Genomic DNA, 18,506 nt, shown 5'->3' with positions numbered 1-18,506 from the left:
TGCCCCCAGTGAAAAATGTATTTCTCATAGAGGTAAAAACTGTAAAAACAGGTACAAAGTTTATTATTAGAGACATAGCACAGCAACAAGTGGGAGAGCACTCAGAGAAACAGTTTGTTTAGTTCAGACAGAAGCAAGGCAGAGATGCACACCTGGAGAGAAAGGGTGTGGACACCCTCCCTAATGAGGAGGAGTGCAGTAAAGAGGCGGTTAAGTCACTTATATAGGGCAGTTCTTCCGGGTCTCTGTTCACCTCTGGCCAATTATCTGGTTTCTTTTTCCACACCTGCCCTGCCCTGGGACCCTCCCCAACATGCGTGCGCAACTTTTTTCCAACATGGATTACCGCCCAGAGGCCTGTGGGATGACCTTAGCGTCACCTATTTTGGGGTGGTGCCCCTTCCTTTTTGACCCCCAAGGAACCTTTCTGCACATGTGCAATGTTTCCCTTGCCCCAAGGATGAGAAATGTATGACCTCTTGATCTTTTAACAGGGTTTAGTCCCACTATGTCCCTCCCATAAAAATGTCCAATGTCTGGTTATTTACCCTATTTCTGTTGCTGGTTTTCATATCGAGGTGCAGACCTCGAAATATAGACAGGAGTCCGGTCATAAATATGTAGTCCTAGAGCCCGTTTGTCTCTTGCTTCAGGAAATGTAAACAGGGGGTTGGTAATGAATGTCCAGCCTGGAGCCCATTTTTTTCTCACCCCAGGAAGTGTGAACCGGAGGCCAGTTGTAAATGCGTAGGCTGGAGACCATTTATCTCCTGCCTCATTTTGACTTTGTGAATAAGGTCTTTGAGAGTAGAAATCTTTAATTTTATAAAGTCCACTATATTTTTTCTTTTGTGATTGGCCTTGTATGTTAAAACTCAAAGCTCGTGATCTATAGACGAAACCCAAGGTCATGTAGATTTTCTTCTATGTTTCTCTGTAATTTTCATAGCCTTGCATTTGAAATGTCTGTGAATAAATTTGTGTGAATTTGGCATAAGTTTTAAAGTTCGTGTCTAGGGACTTCCCTGGTGGTCCTGTGGCTAAGGCTCCGTGCTCCCAGTGCAGGGGGCCTGGGTTCCATCCCTGGTCAGGGAACTAGATCCCACGTGCCTCAACTAAGAGTTCGCATGCTGCAACTTAAAAAAGAAAAAGGTCCCGTGTGACACAGCTAAGACCCAGCGAAGCTAAATAAATAAATATTTAAAAAAAATAAGTAAAGTCTGTGTCTATAATCATTTCATATCTTACGGTTTCTAGTTAATTGCTCCTTAACTATTTTGGAAAATTCATGGGTCATTTGGCTCTATTTCAATTTGAATTTCCACAGCAGAATGGATGTAGCAGAAGCCGGGTCTCCTCAGGACCCACTGGGGCTTTGGGACACTGTGGGGTCCGGTTCACGCTGACAGGAGCCAGGTCTCCTCTGGACCTGCTGGGAGGTGACGCTGCTAAAGGAAAAGGTGAGGAAAAGTGGGGGAGAAGGTTCTTGTGTCTAGTTGAGTGCTGAGGGTGTCTGTCCTCAGAGGACCCAGGAGAGGAAGGGCTTCATGTGGAACACTGGGTTTTTAGCCAGTTTTTGTGTGGTGTAGACAGAGTGCAGTGTTCTTTGGTGTGTGGTGTCCAGTTTTGCCAGCACCATTTATTGAGGGGACTGTTGTTTCCCCAGTGTATGTTCTTGGCTCTTTTCTTGTGAATTAACTTACCGAATAACCGTAGGTTTATTTCTTGGGTCTCTGTCCTGTTCCTCTGGTCTGCGTGCCTGTTTTTGTGCCAATTGCACACTTTTTGGTGACTGTAGCTTCGTAATGTAGTGTGAAGTCAGGGAGGGAGATGCCTGCAACCTGTTCTCCTTTCTCAGACTCCCTTTGGCTATTCAGGGGCCTTTGTGTTTCCACACAAATGATAGGAACATTTGCTATATTTCTGTGAAGAATGCCATTGGAGTTCTGACCAGGCTTGCTTTGCACTTGAACATTGCTTTTGGTAGAATGGACATTTTAACAGTGTTCTTTGCATCCATGAGCACGGGATCACTTTCCATTCATTTGTGTCTGTTCAGTTTCTTTCATCAGTGTCTTACAGTTTTCAGTGTGCTTTCACATCCTTGGTTCAATTTATTCCCAGGTATTTTTTAGATGCAATTGTAAACGGGATTGTTTTCTTCATTTCTCTTTCTGATGGCACATTATTAGTGTATAGAAAGACAAGTGATTTTTAGGGCTTCCTTTGTGGCTCAGTGGTTAAGAATCTGTGTGCCAATACAGAGAACACGGGTTCAAGCCCTGGTCTGGGAAGATCCCACATGGTACGGAACAACAAAGCCCGTGCACCACAACTACTGAGCCTGTGCTCTGGAGCCCGCGAGCGACAACTGCTGAGGTCGTGTGCCACAACTAGTGAAGCCTGCTCTTTTGCAGCCCGTGCTCCGCAACAAGAGAAGCCACCGCAATGAGAAGCCCGTGCACCGCAACGAAGAGTAGCCCCTGCTTGCCGCAGCTAGAGAAAGTCCGTGCACAGCAACGAAGACCAAATGCAGCCAAAGATAAATAAAGAAATAAATATTTTTTAAAAAATTTATAAAAAAAAAAAAGGAAGAGAAGTGATTTTTGTGTACTGAGTTTTTACCCTGCAGCTTTACTGAATTCTTTTATTAGTTCTAACAGGTTTTTGGTGGTTTGATGTGGAAACTAGAATTCAGAAATCCCACTGTTTCTACTACAGCCAGGTCATCCACAGCACCCAAGACATAGTGGCTCCTAATATAATCTTCCCATGGTGCCTGTTAATAACGCGTGGACCCTACAAGAATGATGAGCGTCACCACTTTAGGTGAACCGCATCTGGTTAAGGCTTGGCCTCTATAATGAAGTTTGATGTCTTCTCTGCTTTTTTTGGGCATGGTTTTGACATGGTTCTTTTGAAAAGTAGTGTAGTTCCTAGTAATTTCAAGTGTATAAAGAAACTATAAGTAGCAGTACGAAATACACCACCTCACATAAACTACTGCAGTGTGTTTTATGCAATACTGGGGTCCTCTCCCAGAGAATCAGCACATAAAGACCCAAAGACGAAATTCTATGGTTCCACCTTATAATCCTATCCACGGGCCCACTTCAACATTCACCATCTCCCCAACTCTATGGAAATGTCTTTTCCCATTCTGATCCAGTTTTCTTTTTCTGAAACCATTACTGAGACTTTCCCTCATTTTCAAAACCTTTATGGATTTAAAACACACGAGCTAAGTATGATCTGGGTGACCTTTTCTACATGATCTCTTTGACTTAGAATGTTTTCAGTGTTCATCCATGTTCTAACATGTATCATCAGTGCTTCATTCATTTTTTTCATTGTGATTAAAAGTAACATTTACCATTTAAACCACTTTGAGCATACAGTTCTGTGGCATTAACTACATTCACATTGTTGTACAAATATTCTCACCATCCATCTCCTGGACCGATTCATTTTCCCCATGGGAAACTCTGTATCAATGTCTCTACATTTTTGCCAAAATTTGTTATTTTTAATTCTCTTGATTATAGGCCTTGTAGTGTTTGTGGAGGGGTATGGCGTTGTGGTATTAATGTGCATTTCCATCGTGACTAACGATGTTTAACATCTCTTCAGGTGTTTGTTGACCATTTGTATGTCTTATCTGGAGAAGGGTCTTTTCAAGTCCTTTTTCCATTTAAAAAACTGGGTTGTTTGCGGGGGCCTGCAGCTCCGCCGCCCGAGCCGGGTCCCGGCAAGCACTCGTCCTGGCGGCCTTGGCCTCGCTGAGTCCAGCCTGGAGCGGTCTCCGCGCCGCAGGGGCCCGCGCGCCGGGGCATCGCTAGCGGCCTCGCAGGGGCGCCGCTTCCTGCCTCGCGCTCGCAGGAGAGGGGATGCCCGGCCCCAGGCGCCGGTGCCCGGAGTGCCGAGACCGTGCTGTGCCGCGCGGACGCGGCGCCGGCGGGGCGGGTCTCGCTCGGCATTGGCTGCGGCTCACCTGAGCGCGCCGGCGGTCCGCGCGCCTCTCCCGGAAGTGGGCGTCCCGGCCAGAGCGCACCTGGCGCCGGGCGTCCTGGGGGTCCTCGCCGTCGGCCCCAGGCGAGCCGGCGCGGGTCCAGGGAGCCAGCGCGCGGCAGCCGGGAACGACCCCTCCCGTGGGTCCCTGGCACCCCAGCGGCATCCGAGCGCGGAGCGGAGGGCCGCGGGCCGCAGGTAAGGGGACGGGGGCTCGTGGGGGTAGGTGGAGGAGGGAACCACGACTCACACCAGAGCTGTTCGGCACAGTCGCGTAGCCCCCTAACCTGGCGGCCGCAGGAAGGGCTCGCCTTTGAGTAGAGGCTTTGAGGACAGGCCCGAGCCTACCCCGTCCAATTTTACAAAACATCTGCTGGTGTAAAGCTCGCTCCCGCGCGGTTTTCCCAAGTAGCGAAGTGCCCCACGCGAGGTCTCTGCAAGGAGAACCTGAGAGGGCCCGTAGCCCTGAGAGACTTGCCCTTGGCTTATGGCAAGGCCAAGGGATTTATCCTGCATGGTGATTTCTCCTCCTGAGAACCCCCAAACCCCACTCTGGCCAGCTGGCCCAGCTCTGCTTCCTGTACGTCTCCAGCCCGGGCCGGCCCTTGGCCACCTGCTGGGATGGGAAAGGGAAGGGTCTCAGAATTGCACCTTAGAAACTTGCCAGGGGGCATGGATTGAAAAACATGGGGGCCATCCAGGCAGCAGAGAAGGGAGAAGGGCATCTTGCTGCCCTTTCATTGTGGAATCGGTGGCGCTTCTGCTGAGAGGGGCCTTTCCATGGGGACCGCATGCAGTGTGTTTGGTGTCTTGGAACTGAAGAATTAGAACCTGTACAATTTTCAAATTATGTGGTCCTTTAAGAACAAAACCCCTAGAACCTTTGCTTTATAAATTGAGGTCTGAAAATTGAAGGTCTGTTTTGCTTCCACTGTGACACTATATTAAGAAATGTGGATTTATTGAGAAAAGAGTCAGAATAGAGAAGGAAACAGAGAACTCAGAGGTACCACTGTAGTTTGGCAAAGGCTGGGGGGAGTTAATTTGTCAATGCTGCTGGCTTTCAGTAGCCTGCAGCCATTCTCCTCCTGCGGCTGAGGGGGTATAAAGCTGTACTGGGTTGCTCTACTCTTCTTTTGTAGAATTCCAGCTCAGAGCTATCTCTTGATGTATAAGTATTTCGCAGACTAGGTTCCCAGGCAACTCCTGGAGGGCCAGAGGGATTCCTTCCTTCATTATACCTGTCTGTTTGAATGAAAACCAGCAATGACATATTTTTCTTTAAATCTGGTTTATGGTCTATCATCCAAAAACCAGATTAGCTATTTCCTCACTCTCTCAATAGGCTCGAGTTCCTGGAAACTGAAACCTAGAGAGAGTGGAAGAGTGCCCGAGGGAGAACGGGAGAGCCTGCCGGGAGAACCGTGACTCCTGGGTTTTTAATGAGCTTCCTAAACAGCATGGTCATTAATTGGCAAGTGATGACCTTACGGAGAAACTACTGGTGAAAATGTAAAAGCCTTTTGTTAACAATGTGCCCACCAGGTGCGCATCTTATGGAGTATTTTCATTGCATTTCCAACACCTGGGAGGGTGTTGGGCAGACGGCAGGTGTTTAATAGATTTATTGAATAAGTTCAATTACATACAATTATATCAATGGAAGGGTCAGCAACACTATGAGGTTAGGGTTAGGGTTAGGGTTAGGGCCAGGGCCAGGGTCAGGGTCAGGGTCGTTAGGGTTAGGGTTAGGGTTAGGGTTTAGGGGTTAGGGTTTAGGGTTTAGGGTTAGGGTTTAGGGTTTAGGGTTAGGGTTAGAGGGTTAGGGTTAGAGTGTTAGGGTTAGGGTTAGGGTTAGGGTTAGGGTTGTTAGGGTTAGGGTTAGGGTTTAGGGTTAGGGTTAGGGTTTAGGGTTAGGGTTTAGGGTTAGGGTTGAGGGTTAGGGGTTAGGGTTTAGGGTTTAGGGGTTAGGGGTTAGGGTAGGGTTAGGGTTAGGGTTAGACAATTAAGGTTAGGGTTAGACAATTAGGGTTAGGGTTTAGGGTTAGGGTTTAGGGTTAGGGTTAGGGTTTAGGGTTTAGGGTTAGGGTTTGGGTTAGGGTTAGGCTTAAAAATGCAAGTTCTGGGGTTGGGCAGATCCGGGTTCAGACCTTCGTTTACAAACTGTCTTCGTGCAAATCGTGTGTTTTTTTCTAAGACTCAGCTTCTACCTTTATGAAACGGGGGTAGCAGTGGTGCTGATCCCAGAGGTTTTGTTGAGGCAAATCTGTTTTCTCAGTTCCTAACATGCGTGAGTGCTCAATGCACTTAGTTAATATTATGGTTATTGACCCTGGAGATACTCCCCAAAGCTAAAGGCCATAGGCTTGACAGGTGTGTTGAGGAGGTGGGTGCCTACTGTGAGCCCGAGGTGACAGGTAGCCGGAGGAATGGAACGGCTGCTGCAGAGCGGGACTGTTTTTCTCCTGCTTTAGACTTTTCTGTATTTTCTAGATTTTCTTAAAAGAACCATGTAGATGGTTTTGTACCCTGAAAACTTCCAACAAAAACTTTAAAGACCTTATCCATGCAAACATTTACTCTAAAAAGGTGGAGAATGGAACAGAAGGCCTATTTTGGAGAACTTTCTGTATTCCCATTTCCTGGAATCTTCTGAAATGGAACCAAGTGGGGGAGGGGTGTGATCTGTACTAATTCTCTGAGCTCTTGGGTCTAATCACTGAGCATCCCTGCATCCCAGCTTCCTCCTGAGATCATGGGTACCTCTCAGTTCATAAATTCAACAATTCCTTACTTAAGTAAATAAACACACAAAATACTTACATCAGTGGCCAACAATTCCTCACTGTCATCAATACTGGCCACGGAGACCTCTCCTTGGCTCACAAAGGGGAAGTCAAAGGGGTTGGTTGAAATGAGAAGCAGGTCTGTGAAGCAGAAGGATCCCTTTAGCATCTTATGCACAACTGACTCTGAGTTTTTTTCCAATGTGATCGATTTGGAAGATGAGAATGATAACCAAGGAACTTACCCATAAGTTCCGGCTTCTTGTTTGACATGATTTGGTAAAAAATATGATAACCTCTCTCACGGGATAACTGAAATGTCACCCTGGATTTTTCTAAGAGATCTAAGATAACAAAAAACGATGTGATTTTAGGGTCCCCAGGAGATGCCTCTGTGGCCAAATCCAAGGTGCCAGATAGAGTGTTTGGACTCACAGGTTTCAATGTCCGCTGACACCAGCTTTCCTGTGGCTCCAAAGTGAATGCGAATGAACGTCCCCTGTCCAAAGACAGATTGAAAAACACAGTTATTTTCTTTCTATGGTACTGTAGCCAGCTTCTGTTAGGTACTACTGAGGATGGGTGGGCTGTGTAGGCTCACGGAGGAGGTGATGCCAGAAGCATGAGGACCTTCCTCCTCTCTGTTTGCTTGGCTTCTGGTCCCCACGCCGGCTCAGCCAAGACTCAGGTAGCTCTGCCCAAAGCACCTGGCCCTGTTCCCACAGCTCTGGGGATGCCTGCAGGCTCCTTCTCAAGTCTCTGTTTGGGACCACCTCACACCTGACTGTCTCCTTGGTCTTTATCCTGCTCAAACTCTTTGTAACACCTTTGAACTGATAACCTGGTTGGACTATCTGACTTCTTTTTTGCCTCTGGATGTTACTTCTGAGATTTCTTGCCTCAGTTTTCCTTATTACTTACTACATGCAAACCTAGCTCCCAGGCCAGGCCTCCTGGCTCCCCAAAGACCCACTCAGCACTTGGGTTCCCCCAATCTTGGGGAGTGAGGGGTGAAATTATATATAATATATATGTGTGTGTGTATACTCCCTTCTTACATCATCTGCTTAATTGGTCGCTACCACTCTGTGAACCAATTGGAGGGCAAAAATATTGCCTTGCTTGTTCACCCACAGACCCTGGAATGTAGTACATCCTCAGTAGTATTCTCAGTATTCTCTGAATGAAGCCTAAGAAGAGTTAATGAAGGACCAGTGTAGGTTTATGTGAATTATGTGTTCGCTCTTCAGGAGTTCTAGCTGCTGAATGCAAGTGCCTCTGGCTACTTGCTCTACTGGCCAGTGAAATTAGATAGGAGACTGGATACTTGTTTATTTGCCAGTGTCGGAAGTAAATGCCTCTTTGGTTGAGCTAATCCTAAGTGAAACACTGAAGGATGGGACATATCCTTCAATATCTTCGGTATCAACTTCTTCCCATTTTTGAGCTCTGCTGCCTCCACCAGGTTTTCCCTCCTCCCAGCACCTCCTGACTTGGAGAAGGTCAGATCTGCTAACTAACTTCACACTAAGGTTTTCATGGCTAATAAGTCAGTGGATACTGTTCAATGGACTTATGTATTTTAAAATGCTTCCACCTGAAGAGACCAATTTTAGCATAGAGAAGTCATTTTGTACTTGTGGAATTTGAATCTTGAATCCTTGTGACTTCAGGATGCTCTGAGGTGATGCTGATTAGTTAGGGAAGGACAGCTAAATCTTCCTTCGGCTGGGAATAAGACAAAATGTTCTTTGAAGGGTTATCAGAATATCCCGGTTGGGCAGCTTGATCTGAAGCGCTTGGGGGTAGACTAAGGCCAGGTATATCCTAGTTTATGTGGCCATTTTTCATATTCAGCATTGGAGGAGAGGGTTTTCTTTCTGGGGGTCACTGACAATTGGACTGAGTCTTAACGAATCTCAAGGAGTTGTCATTCCTCACGGTCTTGGCATTTCCAAAGGCCTCCAGGAGGGGGTTGGCCTGGATGATCTGGTCTTCCAGGGTTCCCTAATAATAAGTGAGAAGAGGAAAAAAGAGGACTTTGGACGTCTTCCGAAGTAACTTCCCAGTGACTCAAAAGTGTGGATGCTCTGGGAAGGTCCCAGGGAGAGATGTCGCCCAGCTCAGGCTGGTGGCAGGTACAGTTGTGCTGAGTACCCACAGGCCCATCCCCACCCCACCCAAGGAGGCTTCAAGGTCCCATCGTAGAAAGAGTCTTAGCACAGCATCAAAGTGGCTTCTGGCCACACCAGATTCCAGGTTGGAGCCCTACCTGCTACATCTCAATCTCCCAGATGGCCTTTCTTCTCTGATAACATTTTATTATAAATTATGGATTTGTAAAATATAGACCTCTGTTCCTGCATGCACCAGGACCCATTTATACAGATATTCGGGTTCAGAAGTAGAAACAGACTGTGAGCAATGAAAGTGACCCATATGATAGAAACAGTGGTTCTCAAAAAAAATGTTTAAGTTGCATAAAATATTTTGTGAGAATTATTACGTAGAAATCCACTTATAGAGAGCAGAGTTTTCACCTTTCCCCCTTCCCCACATGATTGCTTGCTTTTCTGACTTCAGAGCTGTTTGGAAACTACTGTCCAGCCCAGTGGTTCTCAAAGTGTGATCCCTGGACAGGGCATGAACAATGGGAACATGACAGAAATGCAACATGCCAGGATTTTGAATGTGAGACTGGAATTTCAGTCAGAAATTCTGGGCCTGGGGACCAGCAATCCGTTGTTAACGAACCCTCCTGGTGATCCTGACGTGCACTCCAGTTTGAGAACCTCTGGCCTAAACCATTCCTTCGCCAAAGGAGGATGTGGAGTTGTTCAAGGTCACTCGGCTGTTGCTGATGGAGCTGGTGCTAGAGCCCGAGTCCACAAGGTGGAGCCATTTCCTGCCTTGCCCCGTAAACACCCCCTGGGGCAGGACCTCGTGCTGTGCATCTCTGCTGAGCACAAAGCCCTGCAGACACTTGGTGCTCACCTGGGGTTTCAGTTATACTCATTCCAGCAAGCCTTCCAGGTGCAGGAAGCTGCTCACCTGCATCTTGCCCGGCCGCTGCGCCTTCCTCTTCTCCCCAGTGACCGCAATTGCTGCAAAGTACTGGATCACACGCTTGGTGTTCACTGTCTTCCCAGCCCCGGATTCTCCTCTGTTGATTTAAAAGTAAGTGAGAGGGACTTCCCTGGTGGTCCAGTGGTAAAGAACCCGCCTTGCAATGCAAGGGACGCGGGTTCAATCCCTGGTCAGGGAACTAAGATCCCACATGCCGCGGGGCAACCGAGCCCGCACGCCATAACTACTGAGCTTGCGTGCCTCAATTAGAACCCACGTGCCACAAACTACAGAGCCCACGTGCTCTGGTGCCCGCGTGCCACAACTACAGAGCCCACGCACTCTGGAGCCTGCGTGCCACAACTAGAGAAGAGAAAACCCGCCCGCCACAACTAGAGAGAAGGCTGTACACCACAGTGAAGAGCCCGCGCGCCCCAACAAAAGATCCCGAGTGCTGCAACTAAGACCCGACGCACCCAAAAATAAATAAAATATAATAAAGTAAAATAAAATAAAATAAAGTGAGATACACAGACATAGAGAACAGACTTGTAATTGCCAAGGGGACCAAGGAAAGGGGGAATGGAGGACAAATGGATTGAGAGTTTGGGATGAGTAGATGCAAACTATTAGATATAGAATGCATAACCAACAAGGTCCTACTGCATTGCACAGGGAACTATATTCAATACCTTGTGATAAAACAAAATGGAAAAGAATATGAAAAGGAATATATATGTATAACTGAATCACTTTGCTGTACAGCAGACATTAATACAACATTGTAAATCAAGTATACTTCAATAAAATAATTTTTTTTTAAAAAGTAAGTGAGCTAAAGGAGAGCAGAAGGAATGGACAGCCCCTTCCAAGTCATCATGGCAACAACACAGGTTACTCACGCGATGAGGACGGACTGGTTGTCTCGATCTAGAAATGCAGAAGGAAGCAGGACAGAATAAATAAACAACATACAGGCAGGATATACAAATCAGGCAACATTGGGGGTAGACAGAGCCCATGAGTTCTAGTTCTGGCTTTGCCATTAACTAGTGGTGTGATGATTTGGGCATATCGAATCTTCTTTGAGACAATTTGTGCAGATTTCCCAAATGCTGGATGTGTAACGTGGGCAGCATGGGAAGTGAACGGTGAGTCCCACAGTGTGGAAGTTATTCATGTTCACAGATCTTTACCTCCTCAATAGCGCTTTCTTATCTCCCTTTTCAAGAAAGAAAGCAAGTCTCAGACTTAGAACTTGTAAGAAGCCACAGCTTCTAATTAGAATTTATGGACACTGATTTGTTGTCATTGCCTTTTTCTTTCACCTTTACTTTCTACTTGTGGATAGTGACCGTGGTTTTCCATTTACAAGAGTTTTATAGGTTGAATTGTGTTCCCCCCAACAAACTAATATGTTGAGGCCCTAACTAACCCCCAGTACCTCAAAATGTGACCTTATTTGGAAATAGGGTCATTGCAGATGTAATTAGTGAAGATGAGGTCATACTGGAGGAGGTGGGCCCCTAATCCAATATGACTGGTGTCCTTATAAAAAGAGAAATTTGGAGACAGATGAGAACACAATGTGAAGATGAAAGTGCAGATCAAGGTGATGATTCTATAAGCCAAGGGATGGCAAGGATGGCCAGCAAACCACCGGAAGCTGGGAGAGTGGCCTGGACCACATTCTCCCTCTCGGCCCTCAGAGGGAACCAACCCTGCTGACACCTTGATCTCAGACTTCCAGGCTCCAGAGCTGTGACACAATGCATTTCTGTTGCTTAGGCCACCCAGTGTGTAGTACTTGGTTATGGCAGTCCTAAGAAACTAATACTAATAGTGATATTATTCTTCCTTTTTTTAAAAAATAGTTTTCCTCCAGATCAAAGGGCAGATTTGTTCGGTTCCTATTTTATTTTTATTTTTGGCCACGCCAAGTGGCATGTGGGATCTTAGTTCCCTGACCAGGTATCGAATCCGTGTCCCCTGCAGTGGAAGCACAGAGTCTTAACCATTGGACCGCCAGGGAATTCCCTATTCTTCCTTTTTGAAATGGACGGAACTTCAGTCACTATAAGGAAAGATTTTAAATATGCAGAAATGGCCAGGATTGCGAATGTGACATTGGAATGGCTGAAGTTTGGGCGACATTGTCCTGGATGACTTTTAAGCATCTTCAGATCTCAGATGCTTGCTTCTACTTCTTCTCTCTGCACCAAGTCAAATCAGGTGAAAGTTGAACAGACCGAAGTGATGTTAGGCATGACAAGGGTGACAGTATTACCACATCTCTGCTATTTCATCTGCTATTCTGGAAATTTAAGGAGGAGAAAGAGGGAGCCTGAGAAAACAGGTGAAGGGAAGTTGCTGTGCCCATTTCTCCAATTTTGCATTCCTAAGTGGCTACTAATATAGTCTCTCTTCCAAGTGTGCTCCTGTTGGGGGTTTCTTTGGAGGTGGGGGCAGCGCATCTCCTTGTGCTTCACATCCACCCCCAGAGAAGCATGTACTTAGTGTGGCTTCAGTCCCAAGCTCTGGCTTAAGAACCGTGACTGGTAATGGAAGATACTGCGCCCCTGGCTTTCCATCCTGACATCCTCTGAATCTACTGAGGTCACTTTGGTCATTGCACCGTTTGGATGACCAAAGCCTGTGAAGGGCTCGAGTAATTAACTAAGAACCAGTGCAGTTAAAGGACTTGAATACTTCACTAAAACTATTTTTTAAAATATGGATTAAAGAAATTACTCACCAGTCAACATGAACTGATAGGCATTGTCAGAGATGGAGAAGATGTGGGGCGGGGCCTCCTGGTGCTTTTTGCCTCTGTAGGCCGTCACCACCTCAGGGTTGTACACCGGCAGCCACTTGTAGGGGTTGACGGTGACATAGAAGAGGCCTGAGTAGGTCTGAGAAAATCAGAAAATTCAACCTATGGATCTTGACTTTACTAAGAGAAGGAAATGGAATAAAGAGAGGTTGAAGGGTACTCACGTAGATCATCCAGGCTGCGTAATGCTCTTTGAGGTTGTACAGCACTCCTGGCTCGTGTAGGTGGGTCATCATGGCCATGTCCTCGATCTTGTCAAATTTGGGAGGGTTCATGGGGAAGACTTGGTCACTGTTCGGAGTGAGTGTCTGGATACTGAGAGGAAAATCACATGATGAGTGGGAGAGCCGATGTGGTGACCTACCAGTGGGGTGAAAATGGTGAGATATTGTGGTGAGATTATCCCATTACCGTGGTTAACTTTATGGATCATTTCTGTGCCCAGAGATGATCCGTAAATAACTGTTCTTGATAAATCTAAGACTGGTCAAACTGTATAACCAATTCTGGTCTGATGCCCCCAAGTCAGCATGCCATTCTGTGTGCCAGAAGAGGGTTACAGGTGTGCAAAGTTATAGAGCCCTTCAGCCTCAGGGTGGCCAGGTGGAACTCAGGATGGCCAAGGCCACAGCAGCTTGCCTCTGTTTACCCCATTTGCTATGAGTGCTGCAATGAGATCAAACTTGGAAGATTGGAAAAAAACTCTTCCAGTGTATTCTGTAAATCTCCACCTCAATACCTCTGCTCATGTGGGTCCCTTTGTCTGGAATATATCTACATTGAAATTACATCTAGCAACCTTCAAAGCTCTTCTTAAGTGCCACGTCTTCCATGACCTGTTTCTGCTCTCCCCTGTCTTTTCAAGGCTTCCAGAATTCCTTGCACCGCTGCCCTAATAGTTAAAACATTTGGACTTGAAGCATGGTCCATGCCTGAACAGTATTTTGAAACTATTACCTAATTTTCCCCTCTCTGTTTTCCCTCCCCTTTAAGCATACAACTGGCACTCCATTACTCAGGAAAGGTAGAAAATAGGACATAAAAGCGAGAGAGCCTGTAAGCCTTTCTAGCATTTGTTTTCCAAAAGCCCAAATCCTCAGAAGAGCTTTGAGGGTTTTACCGAAAAGATAAAAGGGAGGAGATTTGTTGATATAGACCAAATCTCTTGAGGAAAGGAAGCCCTTCTGCCCCACTGCCCTAAACTAGAGAGAGAGGGACATCCAAAATAGCATAAGGAAGATGGAAAAATCTGTGTGTCCTGAAGGTTCAGAAACTGGGGCGCTCCTTCCACTTCCGGGACTGCAGGGCCTGCAGTCTCCCGGGCTCCCGCACGCACCGACTTGCCAACGAGACAAAGGACAGGGGCGCACTGCCAACGGCGACGCGTGGCGTCATGCGTCACGGGGCGTGCCTTGGCCTGCGCGCTTGCGCGCGTCCTGGGGGCCGCTGACGGGCCTGCGCGCCAGTGCGGAGCCGGAGGCGGGCCGCGGGGGCCCAACGACGCAGAGGGCGGGGCCGGCTCCGGGACCGAGGTGGCAACACGCCGAGCGAGCGCCTGTGCCCGAGGGCAGCGATGCTGTGGTTCCAGGGCGCCATTCCGGCCGCCATCGCGTCGGCCAAGAGGAGCGGCACGGTCTTCGTGGTGTTCGTGGAAGGTGATGATGAACAGGCTACACAGATGGCTGCAAGTTGGGAAGATGAGAAAGTGACAGAAGCATCTTCAAACAGTTTTGTTGCTGTGAAAATCGATACCAAAAGTGAAGCCTGCCTACAGTTTTCACAGATCTATCCTGTAGTGTGTGTTCCATCCAGTTTCTTTATTGGAGACAGTGGAATTCCCTTGGAAGTAATAGCAGGAAGTGTTCCTGCATATGAACTTGTTACCAGAATCCACAAAGTCCGGCAGATGCACTCGTTAAAAGGTGAAATATCAGTGGCAAATAGTGGCCAGTGAGAAAGTTCGTCTCTACTCCATCCACCTCATTTGATCAGAACAACACTTCTGAAAACTGTCAGTCCAGAAATGTAGAGCTCTGTGAGACACCACCCACTTCTGATACAAAGTCAGATTCTGCAACAGGAGGAGAAATTTCAGGCCAGGCCACTGTGTCTCCAGAGCCTGGTGGATGTTCAAATCAGAGACCTACAGAGGAGCTCACCGTCAGAGTGGAAAGACTAACCAAAAAACTTGAAGAAAAGAGAGAAGAGAAAAGGAAAGAGGAAGAACAGAGAGAGATTAAGAAGGAAATTGAGAGGAGGAAAACTGGAAAAGAAATGTTGGATTATAAAAGAAAGCAAGAAGAAGAATTAACAAAAAGAATGTTAGAGGAAAGGGACAGAGAAAAGGCAGAAGATAGGGCAGCTCGAGAGCGTATAAAACAGAAGATTTCACTGGACCGTGCAGAGAGAGCTGCTCGTTTTGCAAAGACAAAGGAAGAAGTAGAAGCTGCTAAAGCTGCTGCCCTGCTGGCCAAACAGGCAGAAATGGAAGTCAAGAGAGACTCTTCCACAAAAGAAAGAAGCAGTGTTGCGAGAATTCAATTCCGTCTTCCTGATGGTTCTTCCTTCACAAATCAGTTCCCTTATGATGCTCCTCTAGAAGCAGCAAGGCAGTTTGCTGCACAGACTGTTGGCAACACTTACGGTAATTTTTCATTAGCAACAATGTTTCCCAGGAGGGAATTTACCAAAGAAGATTATAAAAAGAAATTACTGGATTTGGAACTTGCCCCAAGTGCTTCAGTGGTACTGTTGCCAGCAGGAAGACCAACTACATCCATGGTACATTCTTCCAGTGGCGACTTTTGGACATTCTTGGGGACAGTACTTTACCCATTCCTTGCCATCTGGAGATTGATTAGCAACTTCTTATTTGGTAATCCTCCTCCTGCACAGACCTCGGTGAGAGCAGCATCATTGGAATCCTCAAACCTTGCATCCTCTAGCAACTCAGAAAAAAGGGAACCAGTCAGAAAAAGAGTGCTGGAGAAACGGGGGGAAAGACTTGAAAAAGGAGGGCAAGATATACAGATTGAGGACTCAAGACGATGGTGAAGATGAAAACAACACTTGGAATGGAAATTCTACTCAACAGATGTAGAGTGACAAGGACAATATGTGCAGTAATCATTGTTTCTCTTATGATTTAATTCAACTAAAATTCTACTGGAGAAGCGGGAGTGCTTTATGTTTTCCAACTCATCTACAAAGTGTCTCTTTATTCCTGCTTAGTGGGTTAAAGTTGTTTAACCTCAGATAAGTCAAGAGATAAAATACCTGGCTGCTAGGTCCTTGTATATGGTAACCAACTGCTAGAAGCCTAAAATAAGAAAAGGTCTGCGACAGCCTCCCTTTATCAACTTTCTTGTTTAGTATTTCATATGCCCATTAGCCCTGTGCTCTCAGATGATATGTTTTGTTTAGGGCTGTTTTGCTCCAGAACTCCTCAGCCCACACAAAGTAACTGGTGTGTCACTGAATAATTTGATCTTGAGTCAGAGCGTTTTAACTAGCCAATCAGATGATAATTTGGGTTTAACTTTTCTCTTCTTGCTCATCAGCTGCAAGCAAAATCTTGTAGTTTTTAATCTTACTTAAACACTGAATAAAAAAATCTTTTCCAAAAAATAAAAAAGAAAGAAAGAAAGAAACTGGGGCTTGTTTCTTAGCACATCCTTCAGGGGGGCAGTGACACCCCATGTGGTGTTACTGAAAAATGTGGCATGGCTCTGGGGAGGGGACCCCAATAGTAACTCCAGAAAATTTATTTCTGGCCCTGTGAAAAGAGGCTGACACCAGAGGATAAGTTTAATAATAACAATCATCATCATCATCATCGTCATCGTCATCTGTCTTGTATGCTTGAATTTGTGAACTGCGATTCATACCTACCATGTACTCTTTTTTTAAAAAATTATTGTATTTATTTATTTTTGGCTGCGTTGGGTCTTCCTTACTGCACACGGGCTTTTCTCTAGTTGTGGCGAGTGGGGGCTACTCTTCGTTGCGGTGCACGGTCTTCTCATTGTCATGGCTTCTCTTGTTGCAGAGCACAGGCTCTAGGCACACGGGCTTCAGTAGTTGTGGCACACGGGCTCAGTAGTTGTGGCTCGCGGGCTCTAGAGTGCAGGCTCAGTAGTTGTGGCGCACGGGCTTAGTTGCTCCGCGGCATGTGGGATCTTCTGGGACTGGGGATTGACCCTGTGTCTCCTGCATCGGCAGGCGGATTCTTAACCTCTGTGCCACCAGGGAAGTCCCCATACCCACCATGTACTCTTGATTCCTACACTAGATGATAAACTTTGGGGAAGCGGGACTGAGATTTGCTCATATTTGCAAAGTGATAGACACTGTGACCTAGACATGGTGCGTGTCCAGTAAGGATTGAATTGAATGGTGCTCTGTAATTCTCTGCATTAAATTAGGCATTGCCTCTGGAGCTCCCTCTGTAAGTCACTCTGCAGCCTAGAGAGTTCTATTTGGTATATTCGCCCATCCAGCAGTAATCTGTATCAATCTCTCCCTTAAACAGTCCAAACTCTTCCACCACCACCTTCCCCTTTCTCCAAAGCAAACATCATAAAAACTCTCAAAGCCCAAGTCCTCGAAGGAAAGAGCCCGAGGAAAGGTATGTGCCATGGCAGTTTTTACCTGCGACTTCACTCAGAGTAGATCAATGTGAGTCTTGTTCTATCTTCAGATTCCTATGGACCAGCATGCAATTTCTACTATTCTACTCCAAAGGCAAAGGGGGATGCCCATGTTAGCAAGGACATCTGAGATCAACACTCACCCGGTTGTCGAGGGTCTCGACTGTGACTTTGTCATTTTCCTTGCTCTGGATCATACCTTTCACATAAAATTCCTTATCATCCACTGCAAAGCAAGCTTTCTTAGAATCAAATGGGCGATTATGAGCCTCGATTCTCTCCTTCTCTGATTTCCACAGGTAGGGAGCTGCTTCTCCAAAAATGGCCATCTCTGCATCAGAGCTCATGACTGCAGGGGCTGGGAAGACCAGGGCTGCTGAGTCTGGAGCTTTGGGGAGTTCCATCCTGTTATTTCCATTCAGACAGGGGGCCAGATTCAAAAGTTCCTGGGATTAACCTATGTTCTGAGGAATCCAGGACCTGGTATAGGGACCTAGAGTGGGCAAGTGGGGGTGAGCTAAAGGAGATACTTTACTCCAAGAAAAAAGTTTGAGGGGACATCTCTTAGTCCAGCTCCAGGTGTGGAAGTCTAAACCAATTAGAGGAAGCCAAGCTGAGCCTAATAAAGGAGGCCTCAGAAAATACTTCCTTAATTACACATCACATTTGAGCCTCATGATCTCGGTGTCATTCCCAAATCTTAAGGGTGTCTGAAAAGAATTACTGGAATGTTGATAATTCCTAGTAGAAAGTTCAGATAGCCCAGTGAAAAGTAATGACTTGAACATAAAGTACTGCCACACTTGTTTAGCCAACTACAGGCAACAAGGTGATAGGAGACATTATGGCCTAGTGCAATGGTTCCAAACTTTAACATGCACCAGAATTACCTGAAGAGCTTGTTAAAACACAGATTTCTGGGCCTCACCCCCAGAGCTTCTGATTCAGTAGGTATGGGATGGGGCCTGAGAATATGCATTTCTAGCAAGTTCTTAGGCAATGCTGGTGGTGCATTCATCAGCTGATGGTGAATTCATCATTGTGGTCCAGGGACCACACTCTGAGAACTGCTGGTGTAGGGCCTTCTGACTCCAAGAGTGGTCCTTTTGGGTACTAAAAACTGTGGGTATCAATAGAATTATTTTTCAGAATATACCGGAAAAA

At 46.4% G+C, this 18,506-nt stretch overlaps 1 protein-coding gene and 1 pseudogene across 1 annotated transcript; one reads left to right on the top strand and one right to left on the bottom strand.

Moving 5' to 3' along the window:
- Positions 1 to 4,290: 4,290 nt before the first annotated feature.
- Positions 4,291 to 17,689, bottom strand: LOC137769157 (myosin-13-like). The gene is made up of 10 exons (XM_068550854.1): positions 17,486 to 17,689; positions 12,858 to 13,001; positions 12,616 to 12,772; positions 10,763 to 10,790; positions 9,846 to 9,957; positions 8,709 to 8,801; positions 7,230 to 7,293; positions 7,040 to 7,138; positions 6,828 to 6,935; positions 4,291 to 4,442 (listed from the first exon to the last, which is right to left on the bottom strand). Exons 1-10 carry the CDS (start codon positions 17,687 to 17,689, stop codon positions 4,291 to 4,293), a joined length of 1,161 nt encoding a protein of 386 aa, XP_068406955.1.
- LOC137769232 (UBX domain-containing protein 4 pseudogene) lies at positions 14,267 to 15,794 on the top strand (annotated as a pseudogene).
- Positions 17,690 to 18,506: the final 817 nt, after the last annotated feature.

The sequence above is a fragment of the Eschrichtius robustus genome, chromosome 9 (assembly GCF_028021215.1).
Source record: "Eschrichtius robustus isolate mEscRob2 chromosome 9, mEscRob2.pri, whole genome shotgun sequence".
In the NCBI taxonomy this organism is placed as follows: Eukaryota; Metazoa; Chordata; class Mammalia; order Artiodactyla; family Eschrichtiidae; genus Eschrichtius; species Eschrichtius robustus.
The sequence above is the reverse complement of the archived record's forward strand: the minus strand, read 5'-3'. Positions and strand labels throughout refer to the sequence as shown.

Excerpts from the sequence above, each read along its gene's own strand:
- LOC137769157 (XM_068550854.1), bottom strand. The coding sequence starts at position 17,689 with ATGAGCTCTGATGCAGAGATGGCCATTTTTGGAGAAGCAGCTCCCTAC. Across the intron at positions 12,773-12,857 it reads ACGCAGCCTGGATGATCTAC|ACCTACTCAGGCCTCTTCTA; the intron begins GTGAGTACCCTT and ends TGATTTTCTCAG. Across the intron at positions 7,139-7,229 it reads GTCAGCGGACATTGAAACCT|ATCTCTTAGAAAAATCCAGG; the intron begins GTGAGTCCAAAC and ends TTGTTATCTTAG.